The 26,727-nt window shown below is 45.0% G+C and overlaps 1 protein-coding gene across 6 annotated transcripts in view; it reads left to right on the top strand.

Annotated features, from left to right (window-relative positions):
• CAPN13 (calpain 13) overlaps positions 1-26,727 on the top strand; it is a 49,511-nt gene that overhangs the window by 10,054 nt on the left and 12,730 nt on the right. For 4 of the 6 annotated variants that reach the window (XM_072927471.1, XM_072927470.1, XM_072927469.1 and 1 more), the window contains exons 3-14: positions 5,366-5,435; positions 6,312-6,430; positions 10,184-10,317; positions 12,161-12,335; positions 13,229-13,300; positions 15,025-15,110; positions 16,459-16,533; positions 18,257-18,426; positions 19,998-20,146; positions 23,204-23,364; positions 24,933-24,969; positions 26,558-26,620. In XM_072927471.1, coding sequence (XP_072783572.1) covers positions 5,366-5,435; positions 6,312-6,430; positions 10,184-10,317; positions 12,161-12,335; positions 13,229-13,300; positions 15,025-15,110; positions 16,459-16,533; positions 18,257-18,426; positions 19,998-20,146; positions 23,204-23,364; positions 24,933-24,969; positions 26,558-26,620 — 1,311 coding nt within the window. The remainder of the gene's footprint in view (positions 1-5,365; positions 5,436-6,311; positions 6,431-10,183; positions 10,318-12,160; positions 12,336-13,228; positions 13,301-15,024; positions 15,111-16,458; positions 16,534-18,256; positions 18,427-19,997; positions 20,147-23,203; positions 23,365-24,932; positions 24,970-26,557; positions 26,621-26,727) is intronic. The other 2 variants (XM_072927472.1, XM_030268937.4) reach the window with 1 other exon arrangement.

The raw sequence follows: 26,727 nt of genomic DNA, 5'->3' as shown, positions 1-26,727 counted from the left end.
TCAGCATTAAGTGATTTTGAATCCAGCAACTGACTTTTAAAAATGGACCCTTTAGAAAAATTTTTTTAAGTTAGCATCTTTCTAGACGGATAAGCTGAGCTGGATTTCCTACTGCATCAGCTTTGGTCTGTCTGTAGCTGGAGGGAACTAAAAAGCAGATTTCATCCAGACAAGAATTTAGACAACAATTTGAAGTTAACCCAAAAACTAGTCTGTAACAGAAGAGGGGGGAAATGAAGAAAAACCTACCAAAAACAAAAAGAAGAGGAAAAAGAAATGCAGGTTGTCACACGAGCTGCTTTAATGAGAGAAGTCATGGGAAATGTGTGGCAGCGAGGGATAGTGGTGTCCTGCAGGTCTGTCACTTTGGGGCCAGCAGTCCCTGTCATGAGCCAAAGCTGCTCACCAGCTGTTCGTGGTGGAGCTCACAGCTTCAGTCTTTCCCAGGGGCCTGGAGGCTCTTGGATCCTGTTCAGTGTTTCTCCGTGATGAAAATCAAAATCAATCCGCCTTGTTCTTCCCAAACGTTCCTGTGCAATCGGGGTAATTGAACGGGAGCAGCATCCCAGGCTGCCGCTGTCTCAGCCCTTGCCTACTCAGCTGATTGCACCTGACCTCGACCTGGAATTCATCCCTGTGGGCTGGGGAAGCTGCAGTGCATCACCAGCTATTACATCTGTCCTTCTGGAAGATGGAAAATGTTTATTTGCATAGTGTTTCCTGACTCCATTGATCTTTGGGGCGAGCTGATTGTGAGGGGGAATTTGTGCATCCGAGGTGGATTGGAAAGCAGCACTGCTGTGAAGGTCTGCTGACTATCCTGCTTCTCAGGCTGGGGAGTCTCAGGCAGGATTATGTGGCTGTGTTGGCTGGAGGGTGGTTGGTAACACCGTGGCACTTCCAGCTTTTACTGTACGATCCCAGGGGAGGTTTCAAGACCTCTAAGGAAATTGCCTCTCAAAGGCTCCAGATACACAGGACTACTTCCCTTGTTTACCTCCTTTGTCTTTGCCTCCTTTGTTTTAGCAGTGAACCACACAAAGCAAACAAGTTTCAGGTAAAATCTGAGCTGGTTTCTGTTTTTGTCTGGTTGTTGACACCAGTCCGTCATCCAGCAGGACTTAGCTTTCACATTTGTAAGCTCCACGCCTGTGTGAAGTCTGGTGAACTCATTCTTCCAACGCAAAAGAGAACTGGAGCAGAGCATGGCTTTCATAAGCAACCAATGCATTTGTATTGAAATTAGGCAATTAAGAATTGAGCTATTCTGCTGTAAAGCAGGGAATTGAGTTCTGTCAGTGCAAGCACACCCCTTGAGAGTAGTCTGATTTTTCCTATTTATTTTGGCTTGCTCAGTTATCCTCTCCCTCTCTGATCTGTTGGAGACAAGTCATTGCACATCAGATCTTTGGTGTGGCCTGGCACAGCTTATACTGTGTGGCTTGGAAAAGACCTTTAAAATCATAGAGTTCAACCATTAACCCAGCACTGCCAAGTCACCATGTCCCCCAGTATCACATCTCCATGTCTTTTAAATGCTTCCAGGGAGGTGACTGTACCACCTCTGTGGGCAGCCTGTTCCAGTGCTTAGCTATCCTTTCAGTGAATGAATTTTTTCTAATATCCAACATAAACCTGCCCTGGCACAATCTGGAGCCATCTCCTGTTGTTCTGTCACTTGTTACCTGGGAGAAGAGACTCTGTAGCTCTTACCTGCCTACCACCTCCTTTTGGGCAGATGTGGAGTCACCCCCCTGAGCCTCCTTTTCTTCAGGCTAAAATAACCCAGCTCCCTCATCCACTTCTCATAAGATTTGTGCTCCAGACCCTCCACTAACTTTGTCCTTTGTTCTGCCCTCCCTCATTATCCCAGCTGTCTTATTTCTGTGGAGGTTTCCTGTGGTTATGGGATATATGACAGTGGTGTGACTGACCCCTCCTCAGCACAGTGCTAGTCAGGGCCTTCAGCCCAGAGAACTGTGGTACTGTGTTTATTAATCCACAGCAACACTATTACAGGCCCAGCAGTGCTGCTGAATTAACATTTGTCCAGCTGAGAACAGTTTGGCTTTCAATAAATAGCAGCCTTTTTATTTGTCGTAATTTGTGTGTGTTGAACAGGGAGCACCATTACTCATGATGGCAGGATGTGTAAGGATGGTGGAACTGCAGCAGAGGGGAGCAACACAAGTGTAGCTGAAGGGAAGGATGTGGACCTGTGGCAGGAACAGAAACAGGGCTGGGATTTTATTTTAGGGTTAAGGTGAACTGACCAAGAGGTGGCTCTGCAAACAGTCAGCTCCAGCCTCTTAACCCTTGGTGGCCTTGTGCCTGCATTCAGGTTCATGCTGGTCCATTGGGGAAATGTGGGAGAAAGTGGCCAGAACCCAACCCGAGCAGCCTGCAGCCAGACCGGCTTGCACTGCCTAGGAAATCCCACTTCAGGCTTCCAATTTTTCACAGAACTGCTTGACTGTGTACTTTGCATGTTTGCATGTGGTCTACATCTACACTAGTCCCCTCCAGCTCCTTCTTGGGACTTGTTCTTCCCTAAAAATTTCAAGCAATTATAAAAAGAGATTTAGAGCTAAATGCATGTACAGGACACTTTCCTTTCACCTCTCAGATTAATTCTCTGTCTTGCCCTTTAGATGAACAGTGCTTCTGTGGTAAGACCATGCTCTAGAGGATGAACTGGTTTGAACTTGAACTTCTCTTTCTTTTTGAATACCTAATGAAGTCTTCAGTGGGCCAGGGAAAGCGAGTGATGAGAGCTTTGTCCTGGGGGATGAGTTCAGGCAGACTGCTTGACTTGCAGCCCATATGGTTGCTTTCACTGCTGGGCTCATGGATACTCCAAGAAGAGGCCATGTGCCTCCCTGAGCTCCCTCTTCTTTCCCCTTCCAGCTAAAACTGAAAAGTCTCTGTGAAAATGCCACAAAGCCTCATCATTTCTCAGTGAAACAGGGCACTGCTTCTGGACAGACATAGTTAAAACTGTGGTTCCTCTCTTTGTCATGCAATTTGAGCAGTAGGAAATAGTGAGGCTTGCACATTTTGTGTAGTGGTAACTATGTGTTTCTCTGTGCTTTGCAATAATGGACAATATGGTGTTTTATGACTGCTGTATTCTTGCCTTTGAAGGAAGAGGAGTTAATTGGAGACTTCCTTTCCTCCCAGGTGAAAAGGTGCAGATTTCCAGAGCACTTCCATCACAATTATGTCCTCTCTGTGCTCTGTCAGAAGCCTTCTGTGGGTCCAGACAGCTGCTGAGCAGGTTCTTCCCCTGGCTAGTGGAAACAACACAGTCTGTATTGTGTCTCCATTATTGCCCCGGAGCCTGTGGGGAGTGCAAACTCCTGGAAGCAGAGCTCCACGTGCTATGGGGAATGCAGCACAGAGAGGTCCCTCTGCCAGCCACAGAGATGTCTGTGTGCACAGCCAAGGTGGGTTGGCTGGGGCTGACTTCAGATCGTGTCTTTTCTGGTTTTAGACTAAATTGCCAGTTTCTCTCAGCAAGGAGCCTGCTTAATGACTCAGCTCATCCCTGTTTGCTCCCTGGGGAGTCGAACAGCTTGGTGGGCAAAAGAATATTTGGTGAGGCATCTCATGGGCTGACTTTTGAGCCAGTCCCCACAACAGGCTAACAGGATCCACAGAGCACTTCTGAGCTTTAGCATCCTGGCACGGAGCACAGCATCAGCCCTTTTCTCAGGCATCCCATAAAGACACTGCTGCCTTCTCATTAGTTTCAGCCTCATGTTTCTGGCTGGTGCTTACCCCTGTGGCAGCTATGCACTGTAGCCCAGCCACCCTGCTTCTGGGAAGTCAGACTTCAAAACCCTAAGAAGTGATGGGGGAAACAAAAATAGCCACTCTTTATGCTGTTGGTTTTCTGGGATGACTACTAGCAAGTCAGACACACAAAAAAGCAGAGGGAAGTTCAAAGCTTGCCAAGCAATCTTTCCTGCTTGTGGAAAGTTTCGAGTTCACCCAGGTGAAGGGCACAAACTGCTCTGGGAAATGGAGGTAGGGAGAAGATGAGGCTGGGGTGGATGTAAAGCAGAAGGGAGAATGGTTCAATGCTGCTTCTTCCTTATACAATGAGCAACCACTGCTGCTGGTGGCCCCACATCATAGGCCTGCTCCCAGGCCATGGGTAAATCTCTTGCTGCAAATCCCCAAAGTCCTGGGATAGGTAGGGATGGCTGTAGGAAAGCACATCTCCAGGAATTCGCCTGCTGAGGCTGCTTTCCCCCACATCAGCAGTGCTATGGAAGCATGATCTGCCCACCAGCCTGGCGCAGTGATGTTGCATTGCATCTTTTCCTGACAGGAAAACTTTTTAGAGGTATTTGATCTATGTGAAGCTGTTTCAGAAAGTTGACAGCATTTGCTAATGCTGAGCTCACGCAACCATGCAAGTCATGAGTCACATTGTGAGCTGGTCTCATTTTTGTGCAGCATGTCAGATCAGCTGGGGAGAAGGAATGCCAGGGCCTGTTCAGGGAAGGGCTGCTGTATTGTTTTTTCTTACCAGGACTTTTTTTTCCTTCCTTTTATCTCTTTGTTTTCTTATATGTGTGATGAGTTGCCTATTTCAGGCTGATTGCTCTTTCAAAACAGAACCTTACCGTGATGGAGAGTGCCAAGGGTTACTCATGGAGGATGCTGAGGCCCTTCTCTCCTGAGCACTCAGATATCCCAGGCCAATAGCAGACACAGCTGGGAGAATGGTTCACATTTCTGTGTGCAAAGCCAAACTCTGAAGTGCTTCTCCCTTCACTGCCCAAGCAAGACTCTCAAGGAAAATTCTCCCTGAATCAAAAATGTCAGCCAGGCCTATGGGATTTTGCAGACAGAGATTAAGCTCTCTTTCTATATCTTCCTCGCCAGAGTGAAGAAAAGCAGTCCAGGCTGACCTGTATTAGACCTGAAAGAAAACACAAAAGGCTTAGAGTGTAAAATGCTCCCAGACCCACTGCTGAGCTGAAGTATAGACCTTGTTCCACTTTGCTTGGAGAGATCTGTGTGTCACTGCCCTGCTGTGCCCCAAGAAATTGCATGATTTCACTGGCAAGCTCAGAGCTCTCTTTCAAAGGTGTCAGTAGCATTAGAGAAACTCAAATGAAAACTCAGGGAGCACCCACCCTCAGATCCCCATCCCTAGGAATATCTGAGCAGATTACAGAAGAGATGACTGAGTATTTCCTCTGGTTTTGTTAGTGGCTGGCAGCAAAACATTAGGGCTAAAGAAAAGTAGTTTTCAGACCTGGAAAAGGTAGGCAAGGTCTTCAAAGTGCAGAAACATACTGCTGGCAAAGGCTGGGTACTCACACTGTTCTTTGCATTTTCTTTCCTCCAGGAACTTCAGAAAAATCCTTATCTGATCAGGGATGGAGTTAGCAGATTTGACATCATGCAAGGAGAAATAGGTAAGGTGATATTCTTGATTTGGAGATCTGCACAAAGCAATAACTTGTGACTGCTTTGCCATGTTCCAAGTGCTCGGGGGGAAGATGTGGACCATGGTAGCAGTAAGCAATCAGTGAAGGTCAATCTAGACTGGCACAAGTCCACACACAACTTATTACAGTTATTTAACAAGATTCCCAAATGCAACAGCTCAAATCTTTGTTACTTTTGTCTGGCATCTGCCTTCTGTCTGTGTAAAGCCAAGCTTAGAAATGAAGATCCAGCTGAGATCAGGCAGATGCTTCAGGAAGAAGGGTCAAACACAGTTAAGTGTAAGTAGGCAAATAGGTGCAGCTCCAAATTCTGTAGGGCTGAATTTTCTTTCCATCTGCATGGATGGAACTGCCACTGGGATTGCCAGTGTTTTCCTTCCTGTGGATTTTTCCGTTCAACTCCAGCCATACTTACCCAGTATCAGAGTATGTATTTGCACCCTGTGTCGATTCCATCTTGTACTCCTTGACCATGTTTGTCTTTGGGAGCAGCTCTGCTCCCATGTAGAAAGAAATGCCTTTCCATTTCTCACTCCACTGAGAAGTTTGAAGGTTTCTTAAAGAGTGTTTTGAACTGCAAGTCTCAACATGAGTGCAAAAGATAGGAGCAGTCTGATAGGAGAAAAGGGTGGCTGGGTGACAGCAGGGCTCCCAGTGGACATTGCTGGTGAGTCCTGGGTAGTGTTTCAGCATTTTGGAGGGGGAAAAGGAGACAGAAGAACGTTGGTTGCTTTTAGCAAAGTGGTTCTTAGATGTTGGAGCTCATTCCCTTTCTAAAGAGTCAGCTGTGATCCAGAACAGCAAGAAACTGACTGAATGTGTTGGATTCTTCCCTCCCCTGAGGTGACTGCTGGATGCTGGCTGCCCTGGGCTCCCTGACACTGAGAAAACATGTTTTGGAAAATGTTTTACCCAAGGACCAAGGATTCCAGGATGATTATGCTGGGATTTTTCATTTCCGGGTATGTATTCCCTGTGGTGCTGGTACCACTTGAGCTTGGCTGGTTGGATTGCAGAGGGGTCCAAGCTGCAGCCCCACACCCCAACACGCTTGAATGCTTTGGTTCTTCAATGCTGACTCCCAGTTCAGAACATTGCAGAAAATCCTGAATTTTTAATTGATTCCTTGTGCTTCAGGTGGTGCCATTGCACTTCAGGGAATTTGATGCCCTTTTCTGAAAGTTATGACTGCAAAGGCAGTGGTACCAGCTGCTCAGATAGATTTGTGTACATATATGTTTTAGATGGCATTCTGGTGGCTGCTTTGATTTGGGCAGTCTGTTATGGCTGTCATCTCACCTGCACTATCTATTTGGGCTCGTTTTCTGTTTTCCCACTTCACCTTGCCCTTTTAGCTTGTTGAAACGGCTGGAAATTACAAATCCTTGGAGACAGATCAGAGGAACAGGCTTTTGATATTTTGAAAAGAGATTTGTTTCAGAGAGAGGAACAAGGCTTTTTAGTAAATCCCACTTTCTACCAACTCCTAAAATTGTCTGAATCTCCCAGGAGGGTGACTCGGGTAGCAACTGCCAGGCTCTGCTTGCTTGTGTCTGAGTCAAACAAATATCTGGTGGGATTAGAAGAGCTTGCAGCACCATTAAACTCCAGAAGCTAAACTGGATGTGGAGAAAATCTGGATAAACTCAACCATTCCTCATCCCCCTTATTTCATGAATCTCTTTTGTTTTATGCAGTTCAGCACCAACCAAAGAGCTCTGACAGTGGGGCTTCTTTGACCTTCTAGGCTCTTGTGGAGCAGCACCAGGAGGATTATATTGTGGACAGTCTACATTTTGCTCTGTTCCTCTGCTCCTTAGGATACCAGATGTTTCTATCTTGGCCCATTTCCAGCATACACTGACACACTGTGTGAGATAAACCAGCTGAAGGGACACCAGTCTGCTTAAAACACATTAAAAGGATGGAAGCTAGATTGTCTTTCATGGGAGCTTTGAAAAGATTAGTTAGGCACAATCCTTAAATCTTAAGCAGTATAAATACCTTACAGTATTTGAAAATGTTTTCCCTGTCATCTCATCTGCAAATCAATGCAACTGTTTCTGGCTTTCCTTGAGCAATAAACCCCTGAGAAAGCTCCTCTGAATGGAAATGCTTCTCTGCAATGCCTTTCAATTATTCCATCAAAGATATTTTACTGCCATCCACAGGCTAAGCAACCAGTCTTCAGTTCAGTGAAGAATTGCAAACAAGGCGTATCATATGCTAATAGAAAAATTTTAGCTTATAACTTTTTCCCCACCATTTTGGAACTGGAGCATCTTGCCTCTCAGGAATACAAGGGGCTGCTCCAATGTTCCTGTACAGCATAAGCTGTTCAGCTGTAAGTGCAAGTTAAGCATTTCATCAGCTGTAGGTAAAATGGCAAATGTTTTATCTGGGGAATAATTACAGTGATGTTATTTCCCCAGGGATTAAGTTGATCCCATGTTTGTATAGGAATCCCTTCCTCTGCCACAGAAGCTGTAGTGCCTATGAGGCAGAGTTGTCACTTCTTGTGACAGCGAGGAGCACCACCTCAACTTGGGAAAAAAAACAGAAGTGTTGTCCAGGGGACTAAAGTGGATTATTGCACAGAGCATCAACTCACAACTGGAGGGATCTGCCCTGGGTGTTAACATCCCTGCTCTCAGGAAGAAAGAGATGAAATCTTTAAAGACCATAAATGGTCAAGACCTCAGTTTAGGAAACATCCAAAACATGCTTTTTAACACCGTACAAAAGGTTAATGTTAGTTGATAGTTGATAGTTATGTGATTTTCTCCTTACTCAATTTCAGAACTGGATTATTCTAAGATCTCTGTCTGGGAAGGAAAAAAGGAGGCAAAATAACCCCATAGCATTCCCCCTTTGACCATCCGGACCCTAGATGTGTTGTTGTCATTTTGGGACTGTCCATTTCTTTTTCTTTCTCTTAAACACAGGAAAATAAAGTCCTGATTTAAAAAGCTGATCATAAATGTGGAGGCAAAGAACTTCCCTCTTTGCATCCTGCCTAAATAGCAATTCTTCATTTTATTTACTACCACATTCACAGCTGCAGTACTTAAATCCCATAAAGGAATATAAAGAAATTTCATTAAGCCAGACTCAAGCCAAAAAGTGAACCCCTCTGAAAGCAGGAGAATGGCTTCTCCTGTACCACTCTTGTACTCCCAGAGCACTCTAGGATTTCTCATGAGGTTTCTTTTTCCCACTGTGGCTTTTCCTGTCCTTGTGAGCTCAGATGAGACCACCATGTGAAGGTCTGTGACAGTCAGGAAAAAAGCAGCTGTCTTTATCCAGCTGAAGAAAAACATAGTGCTGCATTCAGACAGTCTTAAATCTTGAGCTCCCTAGAAAACATAGCCAAGGAACTTGACTTTTGGAAAAACATCACTCAGTGGGTTTGGACTGCATTAATCCCCACAGTGAGTTCTGTATGTTCTGCTTATTTGCCTGTTGTGATTGCACATGAATCCCCACGGGAAGGCATCCCTGGACGTCACACCTTTTCTCCATACAGACCTGCTCCTAGGTGTTGGCTGGGGGCAGAAGGGCTCCTTAGGTGACTGAAAGGACAGCTCCTTTTGGACAGTCAGTCCTTTTGCCTGTCTCTCCTTCAGGCAGAGGACAGCCAGTGGAAGGCTTTTCCTCAAGCCAAAATCAAGCAGAAGCCCCAGAGCTCTCCTGGAGCTCAAGGTAGAGGTCCTAACCCTGCTGCCTCCTGCCACCACCAGTGTAGGAAGGAAGAGGCAGAAATGTAAGTAGGATCAGACCTGCTTTCAGCTGAGCAGTCTGTAAGCTGCTTTGCTGCTGGGCAGATCTGGTCCTGTGCTTTTCTAGCAGAACAGCTCATTTTGGGGTTTTTCATTGACCGAAGCTGTTGAAATAAAATCATGCTAGACTAAATCTATTGCTGGCATACTTCCACTAGAGTCCTTAGCATTACTGCAAATAAGAGCTTGGCCTCTTATGATTTCAAATCATGCTAAGCTACATTAATCTGCTAATGACTCTGGAAATGGCTCCTTTAGTTCATCCCTTCAGATCTCTATTCCTGTCTTTTCCCTTGAAAAGTTTCATCAGCTGGATCAGCTGGAGAAACACCTGCTTTGTCCACATGCTGGAGAGACTGCCTGTGTCCTTCTCATCCATCAAGGAGATGGATAACACCTCAAAACAGTCTTTAGTCACTACACTGTCTCCATCCATGACAGCGTGTCAGAGTCTTAATTGAAACACAGAGGAAAGGAAATTTAGAGGCTGGATCTTGACAAAGCCTCTCTGGCCAAGAGCTACACTGTGGGGAAAAATCCAAGTGTGGCTGAGGAGTGAGGCTTATGGAATCCACCTGCTGATCATTCTTTATCTTCTTCAAATCTTGCTATTGCCCAACAATATTAGCGTATTCCTCGTGTTGAACCTCTCCTCCCACTGATTGCAGGACTAGCTATACTCCCCTAGCTATACTATAGTCCCCAAGGACTTCCCCTGCCACTGGGAAATCCAGCCAGTTGGTGGCTTGTTTAACAATGGGGACCACTAGCTTGAGGCAGTTCAGGAGAGAACTTGCACATATCCATGCTTTAGTTTCATTCCTGTGCTAGTTCAGGAGGATTTTTCTTGGCATGGACATTAGTGCTTAAAAGAAGCTCATTGTTTTATTTTCTCTCTCTCTTTTTAAAATGCATTTTTATTTCATTTATTTCCAGTTCTGGCAATATGGAGAATGGGTGGATGTAGTGATAGATGACCGGCTGCCATTCCTAAATGGAAGATACCTGTCTGTACACCCCCGAACTTCAAATGAATTCTGGCCATCCCTGCTGGAAAAAGCTTATGCCAAGTAAATACACCTGGTTTGTTCTTCCACCCAGCACTGAATGCTTTCTGTGGGTGGTTTCACCCTCTGCCTTGTGCAAAGCACAGAGGAAAGAGTTCAGGCTGACAGCTGCCTATGTGGTACTGTGCTTATGTTGGCTGCAGCAAACATAGGGTAAACATAAACTAGAGATGTTGGCCTTGGGTTAGACCTAACCCTACCCAGCCCTAAATCCACCCAGTTCAGCTCTGGGATGTTAATGCCTGAGAAGCAAAATGAGCAGGGCAATGGTGACACAAAAGGGCCTGGAATGCCCTCCTGATTTCAGGCAACCTTCTTTGTCTCAGTTTTCCTCTCTGTGTTGTCCTATGTTTAAGACTGCAGAGTCTAAGCTGGGATTACCTGTGTTTACAGTCACTAATCAGAGATCATGTGGATATTTGGAGCAGGCAATGAGAGGAAGCATGACCGAAGAACATTCCCAGGCACAACACATGCACTCCAAGGACTCTGATCAGCTCTCACTTCACAGAGAGCTCTGGCTCTTAGCTGGGGTCCCCAGAGTATGCAGGGTAAATAATGCCTAATAAAGATATAATTTTTTTTAAAAATCCTCTGGAGAGAGAAGGGATTGATTGTGGACCCTTAGCATGTGCCCATTTCTCATTATTAAAAATGCTAAAGAAAAAGTCCTGTGTTAGGGGTGGTATGAAGGGCTGGAACTTGGTACCTGAGGCTGGTGTAGAATTTGCAATGCAGTGAAGAGGAGGTGAAGAAAAGAGGTAATAATTTTGGCAGATTTTGCCAGGAATAAGCAAATGTTTAAGCATCATGAGAACAACTCGGGAAGAGGATGCATTTTGCCCTGAGATATCTCACGAAAGTTGACTCAGGATTCAGTATCAATTTGCTGCATAAGATTTTAATTACAATGCATACCAAACCTCTATTAAATTAAAGTTGCAAGCAATGCTGTTTATGAGATTCCCATTGGAGAGGTTATTCCCCAGTGCCCAAGACAAATTCTTTTCATCAGTGTAGGACAAGGACAACTCTTCAAAATACAATTAGCTGCAGAGTTCATTTGATTACATTCATTAAATACAGTGTGTATGGTGGGGTTTAACAGCATGCTCTACCTGCTCTAAGTACAGCATGTTCCAGCTTATTTGCTGTCTCAATAAAAACCACACGATAAAAACAACAAGGACTGTGTTGGCAATATTAAATTATTATCCTATTATTGTGCTCTAGCAGAGTGAACTGGGAACAGTGCTGAAAACTCATTTCTGCCTTGCCCTGGAAGCATGGGTAAATACCTTCACCTCTCTTTTCCTTTTTCTCATTTGCAAAAGGAATATTGGCTATTTTTGTGAAGAGTCCTGTATAAGTAGGATGTAGAAAGTAACAGTTCAGCTCCATTTGACCTGAAACATCCATTTGAACTAGTCATCCTTGGCTCCCTTCCTGTTCAGAAAAGAGAAACTGGATGCTTCATGATGAGATGCAGCTCATCTCCCAAAAATGCCTGTCTTGGCATGAGATGCACCTTATTATTTTCCACTGTCTGTGAATGGCTCTGGACAGCTGCCTCAGAAGGGGATGAAGGCATAGAAAAAGCTCCCCCTTTGTCTCCTTCCTTCTACAGGGCATGTGTTGTGCCTGGCCAAGTATTTTGATCACGTTTCCTTTCATTACCTGGCTACAATGTCTGCACACCCCAGCTCCCCTGTGCTCACCACCTCAATGCACACGCTCATTTTAAAAGCAAGCACTGTGTATTGTTTATGAAAACAGTGTAAGGACTCATTAACATATCTCTCTCTTATTTTTTCCTTTTTTAAATTTTTTTTTAATTTTTCCATAGGCTACGAGGCTCCTACCAGAACTTGAATGGAGGTTACCTTTCAGATGCTTTAGTAGACCTCACAGGTGGAGTCCAAGTGCAGTTTTCATTGAAGGATCCACCTCCTGATCTGGAGGAGATCCTGAAAGCAGCTGACAAATCTCGGTGTCTCATGGGGTGCAGCACCTCAGTCCAGGTGAGTCACAGGGCCTCTCTTGGTTCACTGTGTTTGTACAAAGGCTTCTCTTTGGAGGGGAAAAGGAAAGCTATAATCACTCTGTAAAATAGTTACAGTTTATGGATGCCCAAAGTGATCTTGGCAGCAGAAAGTAGTTAAGATTATTTGGTAAGTTCTGTAAAGGCATTTGGGCAGATGTAGATGGATTGCTGTCCCACAGGGGGCTGTAGCTTCTCTCTTGGCTAATTCCACTGCCGTAGAGTGGTGTCCTCTTCCAGCAGGCCTGATTTCAGCCTCCTAACTTTGTGATCAACTCTGGCAAGGCCAAAACACACCCCTCTTCTGAGAAAGGATGTAATTCTCTCATTGTGGCTTGCAGGCTTACTGGTATTAGTGCTGGGAAGTTGCAAAAGGCTTTGTGATATTCAGCGAGAACCTTTGACAAGATGTCCCCAAGGCTTCCCCTACAGCATGTGGCATGTGTCTGTGAAGTGTGTGACACTGCTCCTGAGGTGCCTGCTTCCTCAGGACAGGAAGCTTAGCAGCTGCAAACAAGCCAAGGACTATTCCCTCAGCTCAGGTGGCTGACCTGGCTGTGAGTGGCAGGGAAATTCTGCAGTCCCCCGGTCTGACTGCAAGTCACCCAGTCCAGGTCATTCTGCAGTTGCAGCAGCTCTGCATCATGGAAGGACTTGCAAAGAAGTGTAGATCTGTAGCTTTGTTAAATTTCCTGGCTTGCTTATAGCTGCAGTGGGAACAGCAGCCACATTCCTGTGGAGTATCTCTGAGATACTGCTGTGGTCAGACCCGAGGCTTTGTTTAGTGCTGTGGCAAATGACAGTTCTGGGAGCTGGTGGCTGTGTCTGTGTGGTGTGGCAGGAGCTAAAAGCTGTGCTTTCTCCCTTCTGCAGTCAATGAGGAACATAGAGCTGAGGAATGGGATTGTACAGGGCCATGCCTACACCATCACAGGAGCTGTGAAGGTAAGGTCGGGGACTTGTTCCTGCCTGGAGATCTTGTACTGATGATCCACTGCAGGGTGGTTGTGTTGCTGTTCCCATCAGAGTGATGTGAATTAACTTCACACTCAGCGGGGATTGTTGAAAGCACATAGTTCAAATTCCAAGAGATGGAAGGACTCTGGCACAACAGAAAGAGGGAGGATATCTGAATATATGTTGTTTTCTAATGGAAAATGCAACTGAAATTTACTTTTGTTTTGGGACACTTCAGCAGTGTGTCCCAAATACAATACAATACCAGTGTGTCAAATATGGAGATTTCTGGAGATTTTTGTTCCATGCTGACTTTTTAAAAATGCGCTTTTGTGTTTCAAATGCAAGTAGAAGCACTGGCTGAAATTGTGGGATTTGTCATATGATGCAAATCTACATTTGTTCAGCTCAATCACAAGCTGCCAAAAATCACTGTATGAAAAGTAAATCGCTGGTTCAAGAACAGCGTTTCTCCATCTTTTAAAGCTGTTGTACTCATGCAGAACTGCTCCTGGCTGAATATTAATATTGATGATCTGAAAACAAATTTATCACATGGATCAAAAGAAATTAAGGATTTTTTACAGCCAGAAGTCAGAACATGGCTTAGCCCAGTAAGCTGTAGTGCACACAGGGAGAGTTAATAGTGAAGAAAGAAACCAAACAATAGCTAAGCTGTCAAGCAAGATAGCTACAAAACATTTGAATCTTGGAACCTAAAGTACCTTGGAAAGGGGATGTTGCTTTCCCTAAGCTACTTTCTCCCTTATCCCACTCTCTGTTGGTTTTCTTGTGCCATGGCATGCTTGGTATTAAAATCACAGCCAGCATGCTACTTCTTGGAGGTAAGGGGCTACAAAATGGAAAGATGGGGGTTGCCAAGCTCCAGAGAAAGCCCCAGATGTCTCTTTGCAGGGCAGGGGCAGAAGAGTGCCCAATTCTACTGGAGGAGAAGTAGGCTGTTGCAGCCTCCTGCTGCTTTTGGTGTGTGTGAGAGAAGAAACAGTCTTTGCCCCACTTAATGAAGTGCCAAGACATCCCAGGGGTTGTCCTGAGGGGAAATTATTAGAGGCTGGGCCTTTGCCTGGGAAGAGACTGCCATGATATGGTTTCCAACACTGCCTGTGTGCATAAGGAGAGCTAGAAAACAAAGGTTTGCCTCTCCTTTCTGTTTCTACCATTTTGGCTTCACTGGCAAAAGTTAATGGCTTCTGACTTAAATCAGTGGCAACAAAAGGAGGAAAGCACCAGAAACCCCAGCTGCTGCAAACCACAGCATTGTAGATACAGACCCACAGGTTCTGTTTGTCATCCACTCTCTGGGCTGAATGTTGGCTTTCACTCAAGGCGGTCTGGTGACCTCATTCCTCAAAGTTTCAGCCTTTGCTGACTCACAGCATCAGATGTGCAGAATTAGGCCCTGGAATTTCCCAAGGCTGTTGAATTCATGCAGTGTGACAGGAATGCTGCTGCTTCTCTCTGTGTCAGCTATTCACTATCCTCAGGAAAGCAAAATGGGTGCAGTTTTATCTCACACATCATTCCTTTGCAGTGTAGCAGAAGGCACTGATTTTTCATTGCTGGGAAAATGAGATCAGAGGTTAAATCTGGTCTCTAAGGTGTAGAGGAAGTTCCTTTTTAATACCTTTCTCTTCACTGAATATCACAATTGTGAAAAGCTGTGACTGAGTTTGTTTTTCTTTCCTTTACAGATCCCTTACAAGAATGGCTGGAAACATATCATCAGGATCTGGAATCCATGGGGCCATGGGGAGTGGAAGGGGCCCTGGAGTGATGAGTAGGGTCTTAAAGCTTTAATGTCATAGGGAATCAATCTTTTATAAGAAAACTTTTGTCCGCCACCCATTTTAACTAAACAGATATTTCCAAATCAGTTAATTATGAGCATCATTTCCATCTGCATAGCAACTGCCTGCAGAAATCCAATCCAGGGAAAATTAATGCAGCCTTGCTAGGCTCAGGTGTCCCTTCTTGTCCATGCGTATGCATTTTACCCAGTGCATAATTCTACAGAGGTCATGGATAAAGAGCTCTTACTTCCTGGAGTAAGCTCTGACCATGTCCTTAGATACTTGCTGGTTCCTTCTGTTAAATTATTCTGCAGAAATCACACATTCACCTTCCTCCTCTTTCTTCTGCTCCCATGAGAGTGACTCTGGGAAGAGGATGGTTAGACAAGTCCATGGAGCAGGGCAGTATTGAACGCAGAGGGACAGAATGGGTCCTTGGTTATTCCAGGCAAAGTGCCAGGGAATGGCTTGAACTAATCTTTTGGATCCTTCATGCAGCTTTGGGGATGCAAGGACCACTTTGCTGCCTGTGTGATAATCTAACATCTCCTTCCTAAAAAAAGGAATGATATAGATTGCAACAGTATTTTGTAAATAAATAGATCTTAGTTTTCCTTTTGGAATTGCATCAGTGTTTCCTTTATTAGAGGGATGTTCTTGTGCCACTGTTAGGTTATTTAACAGCATCCCAACCCTCCCTGTTGCTAGGACCACACACAGGCACTCTGCTGAGAAAAATCAGGCTGGAGTGTTGCATCTGGAGTGGTTGGTGGGTTGTGTAGTTGTGTCTAAGGCTGGGATAACAGCTCTCTGCTCAGGCAGCATCCTCCCATCCTTTTGGAAGGGTGGACTACAATCCTAAGTGTAATTGAAATGTCAGTAGCACATTCACAGGTAAGCTGCACAGATCAATAAATTATTGATTCATGTGCTGTTTATTTATCTTAAACTCTGCAGAAAGTACAATTATCACTTAATTATAAACATGCTGCTTGGAAACAACACATTTGACTGAATAATGTGCTCTCTTCATGTCAGTGGACTACCAGTGCTTCAGAGTGCTGTGGCTTGGTGCCTCACCAACCTCTCCAGCATGGGGACAGGTGATCAGGACAGCAGGGAGGATTCCCCACCCCAGGCTGGGCAGCTCAGGCACAGCAAAGGCACAGAACTTCATTTGCTGGCCTTGCTGTGAAGCTGTCACACACAGTCCTGTTTCCAGTGCGCAGTTTGTTCCCCTCTCCTGATCCCTCATGGCCTGACAGGCTGGTTAGAGGAACAGGCCAAAGATAAAAAATTGTGCCTCACATCTTGTTGATTTGTTCTTTTTTGCAGGTCTCCTCAATGGGACCATGTTGAGCCTAAATACAGAGAAGCCCTCCTCAGAGATAAGGATGATGGAGAATTCTGGTATTTCCCTATTGATCCTTTGTCTACTGGGTTTTCGATTCACCTTCATTGTGGAAAAAGTGTGATGCTGTTGAGGCAGGATGGGAATGACATTACTCCACTTCAGAAGGCTGAGAGTATAACTCTGATTTATTTCAAAATGCATCGCTCTTTATACAGAGCTTTGTGCAGGCCAACTCCATTGGTCCTGAATTGAACACAACTCACACCATTGGTGCACAGTGCATGACACACAGTGGTAAAACTTAACTATAAACAATGTGATCAACAAGAGAGATAAAGAATTATTTACATTATTTTTCAACAGATTCCCAGCCTTCTGATTGGTTAGAAACTTTCAGTTTCTCTCTTTGACTGAATCTGAGACCAACAAAAGTAATTTTGGCAGTTTTCTGTTTCTGGGGTGGCTCAAGGCACCCTGTGTTAGCTATGTGCAAGCAGCAAATTGGAGATTGTCCTGACCCTGTGGTTTTAGTGGAAACAAGACCTGAAAAAATTGAGTTGGCCAAGATTAAGTGACAGGCTGATGAAAAAATAAAAAAGAAAAGGGAGAGAACTAAAAATCCAGCCCTCTGAGACCTGGTCATTTTGTCACACCACCTCTCCTCATAAAGTATGTGGTTTGAACTTTGGACTGACAGATGCTTGAAGGGGACAGTTGGCTAAGCAGGTCACTGAGTTTGTGCACTTGACTGGTCTGCAGGTGCTTGTGGCTTTTCACTGCCTCTGATTTCTCCCAGATACAGCTTAGCCATGTGTGGGCTGTCCCTCAAAAAAAACTGATTATTCAGAAAATGCACACGTGCCCTGTGGGGCTCTGAGAAAAGCAGGGCAACAGCAGATGGGTCTGAAATACACACATGAAGCATGAGCGTGGGACAGAACACTGTGGAGGTACAAGGGCAAGGGACAGTGGCAAAGGTGTGCTGGAGGTAGCAGGGCTCCAGCAAGGTACCCCTGAACATGCCCTGTGGTTTACCCTGGGGCATTAGGGGCAGGTGGAGCAGCCCAAAATGCATTGAGAGCTGAGCTCTCCTGCAAGGTAGCAGCCAGCAGAGCTGCAGGTGCCTGCAGTGCTCTCAGCAATCCCTTTTTAAAGACATGGGGTGATTGTGGATACCTAACTGGTGTCTTCACAGAATCACAGAGTGGAAGAAGGTACCACAGTGGGTCATCTGGTCCAGCCTCCTGCCCAAGCAGGGTCATCCCAGAGCACAGGGCACAGGATTGTGATAATATGGCTGTGGAATACACCAATGAGGGACACTCCACACCCTCTCTGGGAAATATGTTCCAGTGTGTGGTCAGTTGCACAATAAAGAAATTCTTCCTCATATTCAGGTGGAATATTCTGTATATCTGTTTCTGCCTGTTGCCTCTTGTGCTATTGCTTGGGACCAAGGAGCAGAGCCTGGTTCAACCTCTGACACCCTCCCTTCAGATACTGACATTGATGAGGTTCCCTCCAAGGCTGAACAGGCCCAACTCCCTCAGCCTTTCCTCAGAAGAGAGATGCTCCAGTCCCTTGATCATCTTTGTAGCCCTCCACTGGACCTTCTCCAGGAGCTCCATGTCTCTTTTGAACTGAGGAGCCCAGAACTGGACACAGCTCTCCAAAAGTGCCTCACCAGGGCTGAGTAGAGGGCCAGGATTCCCTCCCTTACCTGTTGGCAATGCTCTTCTGTTTTAAACTGAATGATGAGATTTCCCTCCCTCTCTGCAGGATGTCCTGTAAGAACTTCCAGGAGCAGTTTTCATGGCTGTATATATGTAACAACATCCCAACATTTCTGGACTTTGGAGATGAGCCCTACACAACAACGTGGTCTCTGAACAGCTACACCAACCTGTGGAGGCCAGGCCTTCCCACCAGGAGGAACCGCTATTCCTCAGGTAATGGATGCTCCCTGCAGTCACCTGGTTGTCTCCTCCTCTCCAGTGATGTGAAACATTCATTCTGAGCACTGAATTGCACAAGTATTGATTGCCAGGTGTTAAGGCTTGCCTTTTCCCATTGCAGCACTTATCAGCTAAACAGGCAGAAACAAAGCAACAGCACTGGCTGCTGAGTTAAAAAGGGAGACTTGTGATTTAGGAACCCTGGACTCTTTAAGTCAAAATTATCTTGTAGATCTTCTTTCAGCCAGTTGCGGTAGGTGTTACTGGGGACCTCATCAGAAAGTCTGGTCTGGCAAATATGCTGTTGATTTTACAGAGCAAAAAGTACTCTGAAATTAAACTGATATGGAATGAAAAAAATTGTGCTACAAAGCTCTATTTTTTAAGGTAAAAAGGTCTTTTTTTGTGCTGATAAGATCAGTGGTTTTACTGCCTGTGCAAGAACTCCTCTGACATTATAAGCTCCAATCAGTAGTAATATATTTTTACATTTTTATCTTATCTCATCTCACTTTTTTTTTTTTTTTTTACAGCTGCATCAGTGTTTGGGCTTTATGTTTTTAATCTAGGATGGTAGTATCTCATCAGTGAAGAGGCATCTTTTTTTCTCAAATGACAGTCCTTGACTTGGTAGCAAACAGGTTTTGGCTTACAGATTTCGGGCTCCTGCTCCTAACCTGATCACCAGGTCTCAAGATGTGATAACAAAGCGATGCCTGTGCTGCTGCACACCACAGTCACTGGGAATGAGCAAGGAGGTGCAAGGGCTTCCTGTAGGCAAGGGGCTACAAAATGGAAAGATGGGGGGGTCCCAAGCTCCAGAGAAGGCCCTAAATGGAGAGTGTGCAGGTAGAGCTGTTTTCCTTGGAGCTTTGTTTCCCAACAGCCCTCTAGTAAAGTCCCTGTCCAAGTGCAATCATTGAATTTGCAACTTTCAAGGCCACCCAACACAGGGATCTGGCTTAAATTCTACTCTGCTGCCATCTCAGTAATTTTTTTTCCACTTTGGGCACTTCTTTTTTCTTTTTTTTTTTCTTTTTTTTTCTTTTTTTATCAGGAATGCTTCCTGTTAACCAAAGCCTTGGCCAAGAAGCAGCTGATTCCCTCTGGTTCTCGACATTCTGTCTGTCCATCACAAACATTAGCAGCAGGGAAGAAGAGGATAGCTTTGCACCATTTTGTCCTTTTCTATGTTTATATCATCTCAAAGCCGCAGTCCTTTTCAGCTCAGCCTCTAGGTCAGGTGCCTGATCAAGAGCCACTGCTTTTCTGCTGCTGGGAAAGTGTGCCATGTTGCCATGTAGTTGAAGCAGATGTAGAGGGGTTGAGAAATCCACACGACTTCCGTGACTTTGCCAAAGATTTCTAAAATGATAAATGTGCAATTAGTTTACCTCCAGATGCCTCAATTTCTGGTGTGGAGACTACATTAGTGCTCTGCTCTAATTAAAGGATCTTGGAGCAGTGACTGCTGTTCCTCTGGGTCAACACAAGCAAGATCTTACACAACAGGCTACTGCTGGAACATCTCTGAGCCTACTGTTAACCTATTAACACTTTCTCAGCAGGTGCAGCTTCAACAAACCCTCAGTATTTTTTCAAAGTGCTAGATCACAATCCAAAAACCTGTAATGTAGCAATTTCACTCATGCAAAAATATGCCGAGCATGTGCAGGATGAAAAAAACCTGAAGATTGGCTTTTTCATTACCACGGTAAGCACAATCAGGTATCATGTGGGCACTGTTGTTCTCTGTGTGGTTTATTTTACCTGTATGTGGGAATGCAAAACTGAATTGTCTTTTGGCCTGTTAAAAAGTCAGTATGCGGTGTGAATTTCTGGGTGCCTTCTATTGTAGAAACTCAGAGTAAAAATAGAGTTAAGCAGGCTTAGTTTCTTTTATTCATGTCTTAAGGAACAAAGGTGGCACTTTTAGTTCTGTAGCATCCCAGAATAGCCCTGGGAAACTCAGGGAGTCCGCAAGTTAGAAGATGTGCCAGGGCAATATCCTCTGTACCAGCAGTACTGGTGACATGCCGTGCTGGCTGGGCACAAGGCATGACAGCCAGCACTAGCCACAGCCCTTGAGCAGCACTCCAGGTATAGCAGGGAAGCAGATTGTCTCTCATTACCCAGAGTGGGCTGTCTTACTTATCCTCCTGTTTTCTATCTGAAAAGCCATGTAGAAACATTTATGAAACACATGAGAGCCTTTGCTGGAGACCAGTGTAGACAAAATCCACTCAGACACCTGGGAGCTCCACTGCAATTTCTCTGGTTTTTTTCTTGGTGGCTGTCCAGAGAGGTGCCTTTTCAAGCTGTTCTCAGAGCATTACCAGGCTTACTGAAAGCACAGTTGCTAGCGTGAATGACTGCCAACCTTTCCCAAAGTATTTTTGTTGTTGGCTGATGACTGTGGGAGGCTATTTTTCCAAACCCAAAGACTAAAAAGGAAGCAGGGATTGCTAGAACCCTAATGTCTCCTCATTCTATTGCTAGAGAGGTTTGCCCTAGTCCCAGACTTTAAATAATTGATTTCATAAGTTTAACAGCTCCTCATAAAGGAAGAGCATGGCGTTGTAGCTCATAAAAAAAAGTATGTCTGAGAAATAAAAGGTGTCATTAAAAGCGCATCCCTCCTGCAAGTGGAGCTCACTATCCCTGTATGAGAATATCCTCTGTCCTGTGCAGGTATCAAGCCTGCAGCACTCCATCAGCCACTCAGCTGTGCCACTCAGAAAGAGCTGCTGCTCCTGGTGAAAGGGAAATTGCTCCTTCCAGCATCCCCAAAGTCACCAGACATGGAGTTCTCTCTGTGCTCTTGCACGATGCACGTCTACCTTGATTAGTTACCCATTTTAACAGGCGTGACCTTTACTGGGAGGTGATGATATAGGTCTTGGTTCACTCAAAAAAGGGGTTATTTAATCAGGAAGCAGACTAGGAGACAGAATTTCTCTATTCTTGCTTTAGATTTAAAATTTTTCTTCCCCTCCAGTTGATGCTCAGGTGTGTTTTCTCTCTCTTGGTATGAGATGGATCAAGGATGGATGAACCTCAATGAGTTTGTCAAGGCTGGATGAAATGGCCTCTGTGGGCTGCCAGCCCATAGCTCACCTCAGACTCCCTTTGGGCTCAGGTCACTTGGGTTTCTGACCTTATAAGTGACCTCCTCCTACACAGGAGCTGGAGGGCAGGGCCAGAACAGAGCATTACTGAAGGCACCAGGATTACTGTGGAGCACCTGGGCAGCAAGGGCAAGGGAGCAGTTAGACTGCTCTGTCACACCATAGCTTTTATCAATATAATGATATTGGTGCACATTCATACAGAGGATTATACAAAAAATATTCCCTCATGGACACACACTAATTATTTTAATATGAGAGCTGCTCTACCAGCTCCTCACAGCCAGCCTGGTGTTCCGTCCTGGTAGCAGCAAAAGCCAAGCCCAGGAGCTAAAACCAACCTGGGTGTGAGTGCCATTCCCTCAGTTAATTTCCCAGTGTTCAGCCTCAGTGCCTGAGAGCAGTCAGAACACCTTCGGGGAGAAGTTTACAAGGGGTTTCTTTGCACAAGGAGAGTGCAGTTGGCAAGATTCATGTGGCTTCGCTCTTCCTCCCAGATCTGCTTTCCCTGCTATGATTCATTAGCAGCATCATCCATTGTTTGGTACCTTTTGAGATGCATCAAATTGTTGCTGTGAAGTAAAAGGAGTATTATCCCTTGGCAGGATGAGAGGAGAATGTAGTGCAGGCAAGGACGCAAAGCAGAATGGACGTATCTGATAGCTCTAGGAAGCCTTTGATTAAATATAGACGTGGAACACTAATACATGGCTGTGAGGGAAGTTTAATGTTGTGTGATAGAGCTGAGAAATGTATAGAGGCTGATTCTTATCTCACACCAGTTTTGATTCCTTTGAGATATTAATCTGCTTCTGCTTTTTACCAGAAGGAATGCAGAATAAGGCTCAAAAGTGGAGGAAAGAAAAAGCATTGCACCATTTATTTCTTTGCAGCAGTGCCCATTTCTATCTGCTCAAGATCTGACCCATAATACTTGGCAGTCTGTGTACCTCCCAGCCGTCTGTAACACTAGTCATCCTATTTTTTTTTCCTTCCAAAATAGCAGTTTTATGTTATTGTCTCCCAAAGGCATGGCTCATAAATAACTCTGCCACGCTGTATAACCATTCTAAATGGAATTTATACATGCTGATATATTTTGGGGAATATGTTAAGGAAAGGTTTTTTTATTATGCTATCTTTACATGTCATCATAGTAATAGCTGTTGCATTATATTTGTTTCATCTCAGCAAAAAAATACTGGAATAACAGATGAAAGATCAGAATACTCCGTTTTCTTGTGACACTTGCTAGTTTGGATTAGGATTCTTGAAGCATTGTCGTCTGTGTGACATGCTTAGAGGGCTCTCTGACCTCTTTGAGTCACAGAAGATCTCAGGGAAATTTTTAGTAATAGTATTAATTCTTGATTCCTTCGTGAACTCTGCTTAACGTTAATTGAAGTTCTCTTCAAATCTCCTTACATTCATTTTGGCTTTTGTTTGTTTCAGTTTCTCCACCTTTGAGCAACTTTGATATATCTTTGGAAAAAGCCTGTCCCCTGAAGGGGCTTTTCAGGCATGAGGGAGGTCGTGGCGTGATAGAGGCAGTGTGCATTCAGAGAGGTGTGGCAATGGCAGGCTGCTGGTCTGATTTTCTTTGGTCCCAAACAGGAAGAGAGCCAGCCATATTTTTCTTTCAGGAGAACTCCAGAGTTCTGAAGCAAATCTTTCTCCGGATTCGAGATGTGACCAGCTACTTTATCCTGAGCCCAGGAACCTATGCCGTTGTTCCTGCTGCAACAGAGGACCAGGAATTCGAATTTCTCTTACGAATTTTCATAAAGAATCAAGACTACCATGAGTAAGATCATACACACTCCTTAAAGGCCCCAAACTCACAATGTGCCAGGAATTAACTATTTAATGTCAAGACAACTGATGTGGCATTTTGCATTTACTGTATCCTTGGAGGGTGCAGAAGGCACAGAGGAATGTAAAGGAGTTGAGGGGGATCAGGTGTACACTCAGCTGCACAACGTTGGCCACTGCAGAGCAGGGCAGGGGCTCATCTGCAGCCACCAAGGGTCTCAGCTTTGGCACAAAGAGAGCAATAATTGTGAGATCTGTCCTCTATCCCTGATTGTGGGAACATTTCTCTTTGCTGAGAGCAGGATTGGGATCTTGTTTTCCCTAATTCTTAACAGCTGTTTGGTAGTTTCTTATGTTCTGCTGGCTAGATGCCAGATGGATCATGTCCCGTTCTGCTTGGAGTGGGACCTGGAGAATCCAAGAGTAGTGAAAGACCTTGATCCTTTCACTCAGCCACCTCATAGGGAGGGCTCCCTGTAGGCAAGAGAGCAGCCTTGAAGATAAGTTCAGTGGAAAAATGGTGTCTGAGTTCATGCAAAGGCAGCTATTACTACACACACACATTCACATTACCATGTGAATGTGGTATTGTATTACATTTGGGTGTGGTTTACTCCAGGTAAGCAAGCTTACCTGAGGCATTCACCAAATGACCTGCAAACATCACCCCTGCAGTGCCTTCCCCTTAGCAAGCTTTAGAGTGGATGTGATTGCCGCTTTTACCTCACTGGCCCATATCTGAATAATGAGATTGCTTTCCAGGCTTTGGCCCCTGGCAAAAATAGCCCAGAACCAACTGAGGCAGCTCCTGAGTTATAGAAGCAAACCCAAGGAGTCGGTGCTGTGGGCTGGACTGCCTTCAGCAGAGTGAGTCATGTGTGAGACAGCTCAGCCCTGGAACTGAGCTTTTCAGGAGAGCCTCTGACCCTCACAGACCTTCCTGAGCTCGGCCAAGTGTGGAGATGACCTTCCAGTGGGTCTTTGAAGCACTTACCCATACTGAAGTTATAAAAATAGAACATGGCTTGTCTAATTTCTCTACTGAAAGCAAAACTCAAGTACTGAATGTGGCTGCTAAGTGTGTCTTAGAAATGGTGACCCTGGCCCAGTTCCAGGCAGTCTGCAGACATTTAGATGTTGCCTTTTAATAGCCTGGGTGCTGTTTTTATTCCTGACTGTTAAGGTGAGCAAAGAGAAAGGAAGTGAAAAATTTCTGTGGCTCAAGGCAGGGCTCTGTGTTCTGTGTGGTGAGGTTAGCCCTGGCATGCTCAGGGTGAGACAAGCTACCCTTTCTCTGCTGCTGGTGTCAACAGAGCTGGCTTGGGGAGGGCAGTGACCCCAGAGCAGCTGGAGACTCAGACCTGTCTGCACAGAGAGACCCAGGACTGGTGCAGCAGCCTTGGCTGAACTGGGCCAGGCTGGGCCACGGGTGCTGAGCATCCTGTGGGGCTGTGGGCTGGGTGAGTGCTGCTGGTGGTGCCTGCCTTGTGCCACGGCTGCAAATCAGTGCTCTGGAAAGGGCTCTTTTCTCCCAGTTTGATTCTTGTAACTCTTTTCTAGGAACTCAAACTCCCCGACCAGCCCAGTGCTGCCAATGGTAAGAGTCTGAAAATTGGTGTAGGTTCTGGTGGTGATCATTTGGTCACCTCAGCTGACTGCTTTTCATCTGCTCTTTTCTCCCTTTACCACCTACTACTATCCCAGAGTTTGACTTTTGCACCCTGCAACCTTGCTGGGAGGGCAGGACACCTCTCTGGAGAGATGGGAGTGACAACAAAGCCCTTCCTCTTCCCATATGTCTATTTCAGAGCCTGATTTTTGAGGAAACAGGTCTTATACAGTCCCTTTGTCAGTCTGTCCAAATGTCCTTTCGACCTCACCATCTTTAACACTTTGACAAACCAAATATAGCAGGGTAGAGAACACTTAAAATATTCTAATTTCTTTCAATGTCTGTAAAATGGGTATATATCTATGGAGGAGAGAGATGGAAACAATTTATATGAATGGGATTGGACATGCCTTCCCCATGGGAATGATTCAATTTAAGTGCTTGTACCCTATAAAGCACAGGCGTCCATAGGGATGAAACTCAAATCAGATTTCTGCTGATTTTCATCAGGATATCTTCAGAGGCAGAGACATAAAGCAAACTACACTTTGAAACTGGCTGCATCTCTAGTTCAACCCACATTTTGTCCTCTCCAGTCCAGCTACCATGGATTTTTTTACTTCTTGCTGTGAGCTGTGCACATTGCCAGGGCTGGTCCAGCCCCTGCTGGTCCCACCAGCAAAACCCTGCCACTGAGAAGCTGCTATTTACAACCTTCAAAGACACAGATCTTTGAAGCCAGAGATGTGAAGCTGCTTCAGGAGAACAGAAAACTGAGTCCTTTCCTTGTGATTCATCTTCCAGCACACAATTAAGCCCCATTAGAGGGGTAGTGTAAATGGTGACTTTTTATCTTTTTCCATTGACAAGCTGTCAGTTTACCTGGCTGTTGTCCTTAGCCAATGTTTTGACTTTGATGAATTGTGGTACCCACGGTTTCTGCACCTGTTGAGGTATTTGGGCTTCTTTGGTATGAAGAATCTCACACAGAGATAAAGGCATTGGGTCTTGGAGTTAGATTTTTTTCTGAAAATTTTATAATGTTAAGGATAATTCCCCTTAGTGTCTGGAGGATCTTTTCACCGGAAGTTTGAAAAAAAATCACTTAACCATTGAATTGCAATTGCTCAGATACAGTCCAAGCTTGTCATGGGATTGAGAAGGTACAAGTGAAAGGAAAAGTCAACTCATGCTCTCTTTTTTTGGTTCACATGAATCTTCCCATGCCCTGAGCACAGTCCCAACCAAGGTCCAGCAATAAGCATCAGGTCTTGTATCTCCATACTCATGCATTGACTTGCTGAATTCCACCCTGGATGTGTTCTGCCATCTTCCTTAAGCCCTGAACTCCTCCTTCCTGGTTGTACTAGCTGCTAACATCCAAAATATGCATCTTCCTTCATTGCAGTAGCAGTTGTTCACTCCTACTCCACTTTATTTTGGGGGTGTGAAAACTGCAGCCTGTGCTGTACATTCCCTGCCCCTCTAAAGTGCTGTTTGGATCCGCAGACTTTTGCCTCCGGTTGTTTTGTAGCTGAATTATTTATTGACTGCCCCTTTGTTTTCGATGCAGGATGTACCAAGACAGAACCAGGACATCTCCTATAAGGCTCTTTTCCTAAGATACGCTAAGCAGGTACCCTCTCTAGAACATACTGCTGAAAAAGAAAAATTAAAAACCACTTGTGGACTTGCAAAAAGAAAACCTGATCTATGATGTTGATACAAATCCATTTAGAATTT

This window comes from Taeniopygia guttata, chromosome 3 (genome assembly GCF_048771995.1).
Source record: "Taeniopygia guttata chromosome 3, bTaeGut7.mat, whole genome shotgun sequence".
Taxonomy (NCBI): Eukaryota; Metazoa; Chordata; class Aves; order Passeriformes; family Estrildidae; genus Taeniopygia; species Taeniopygia guttata.
Note: the sequence above shows the minus strand (reverse complement) of the source record. Positions and strands in the feature narration are given on the sequence as shown.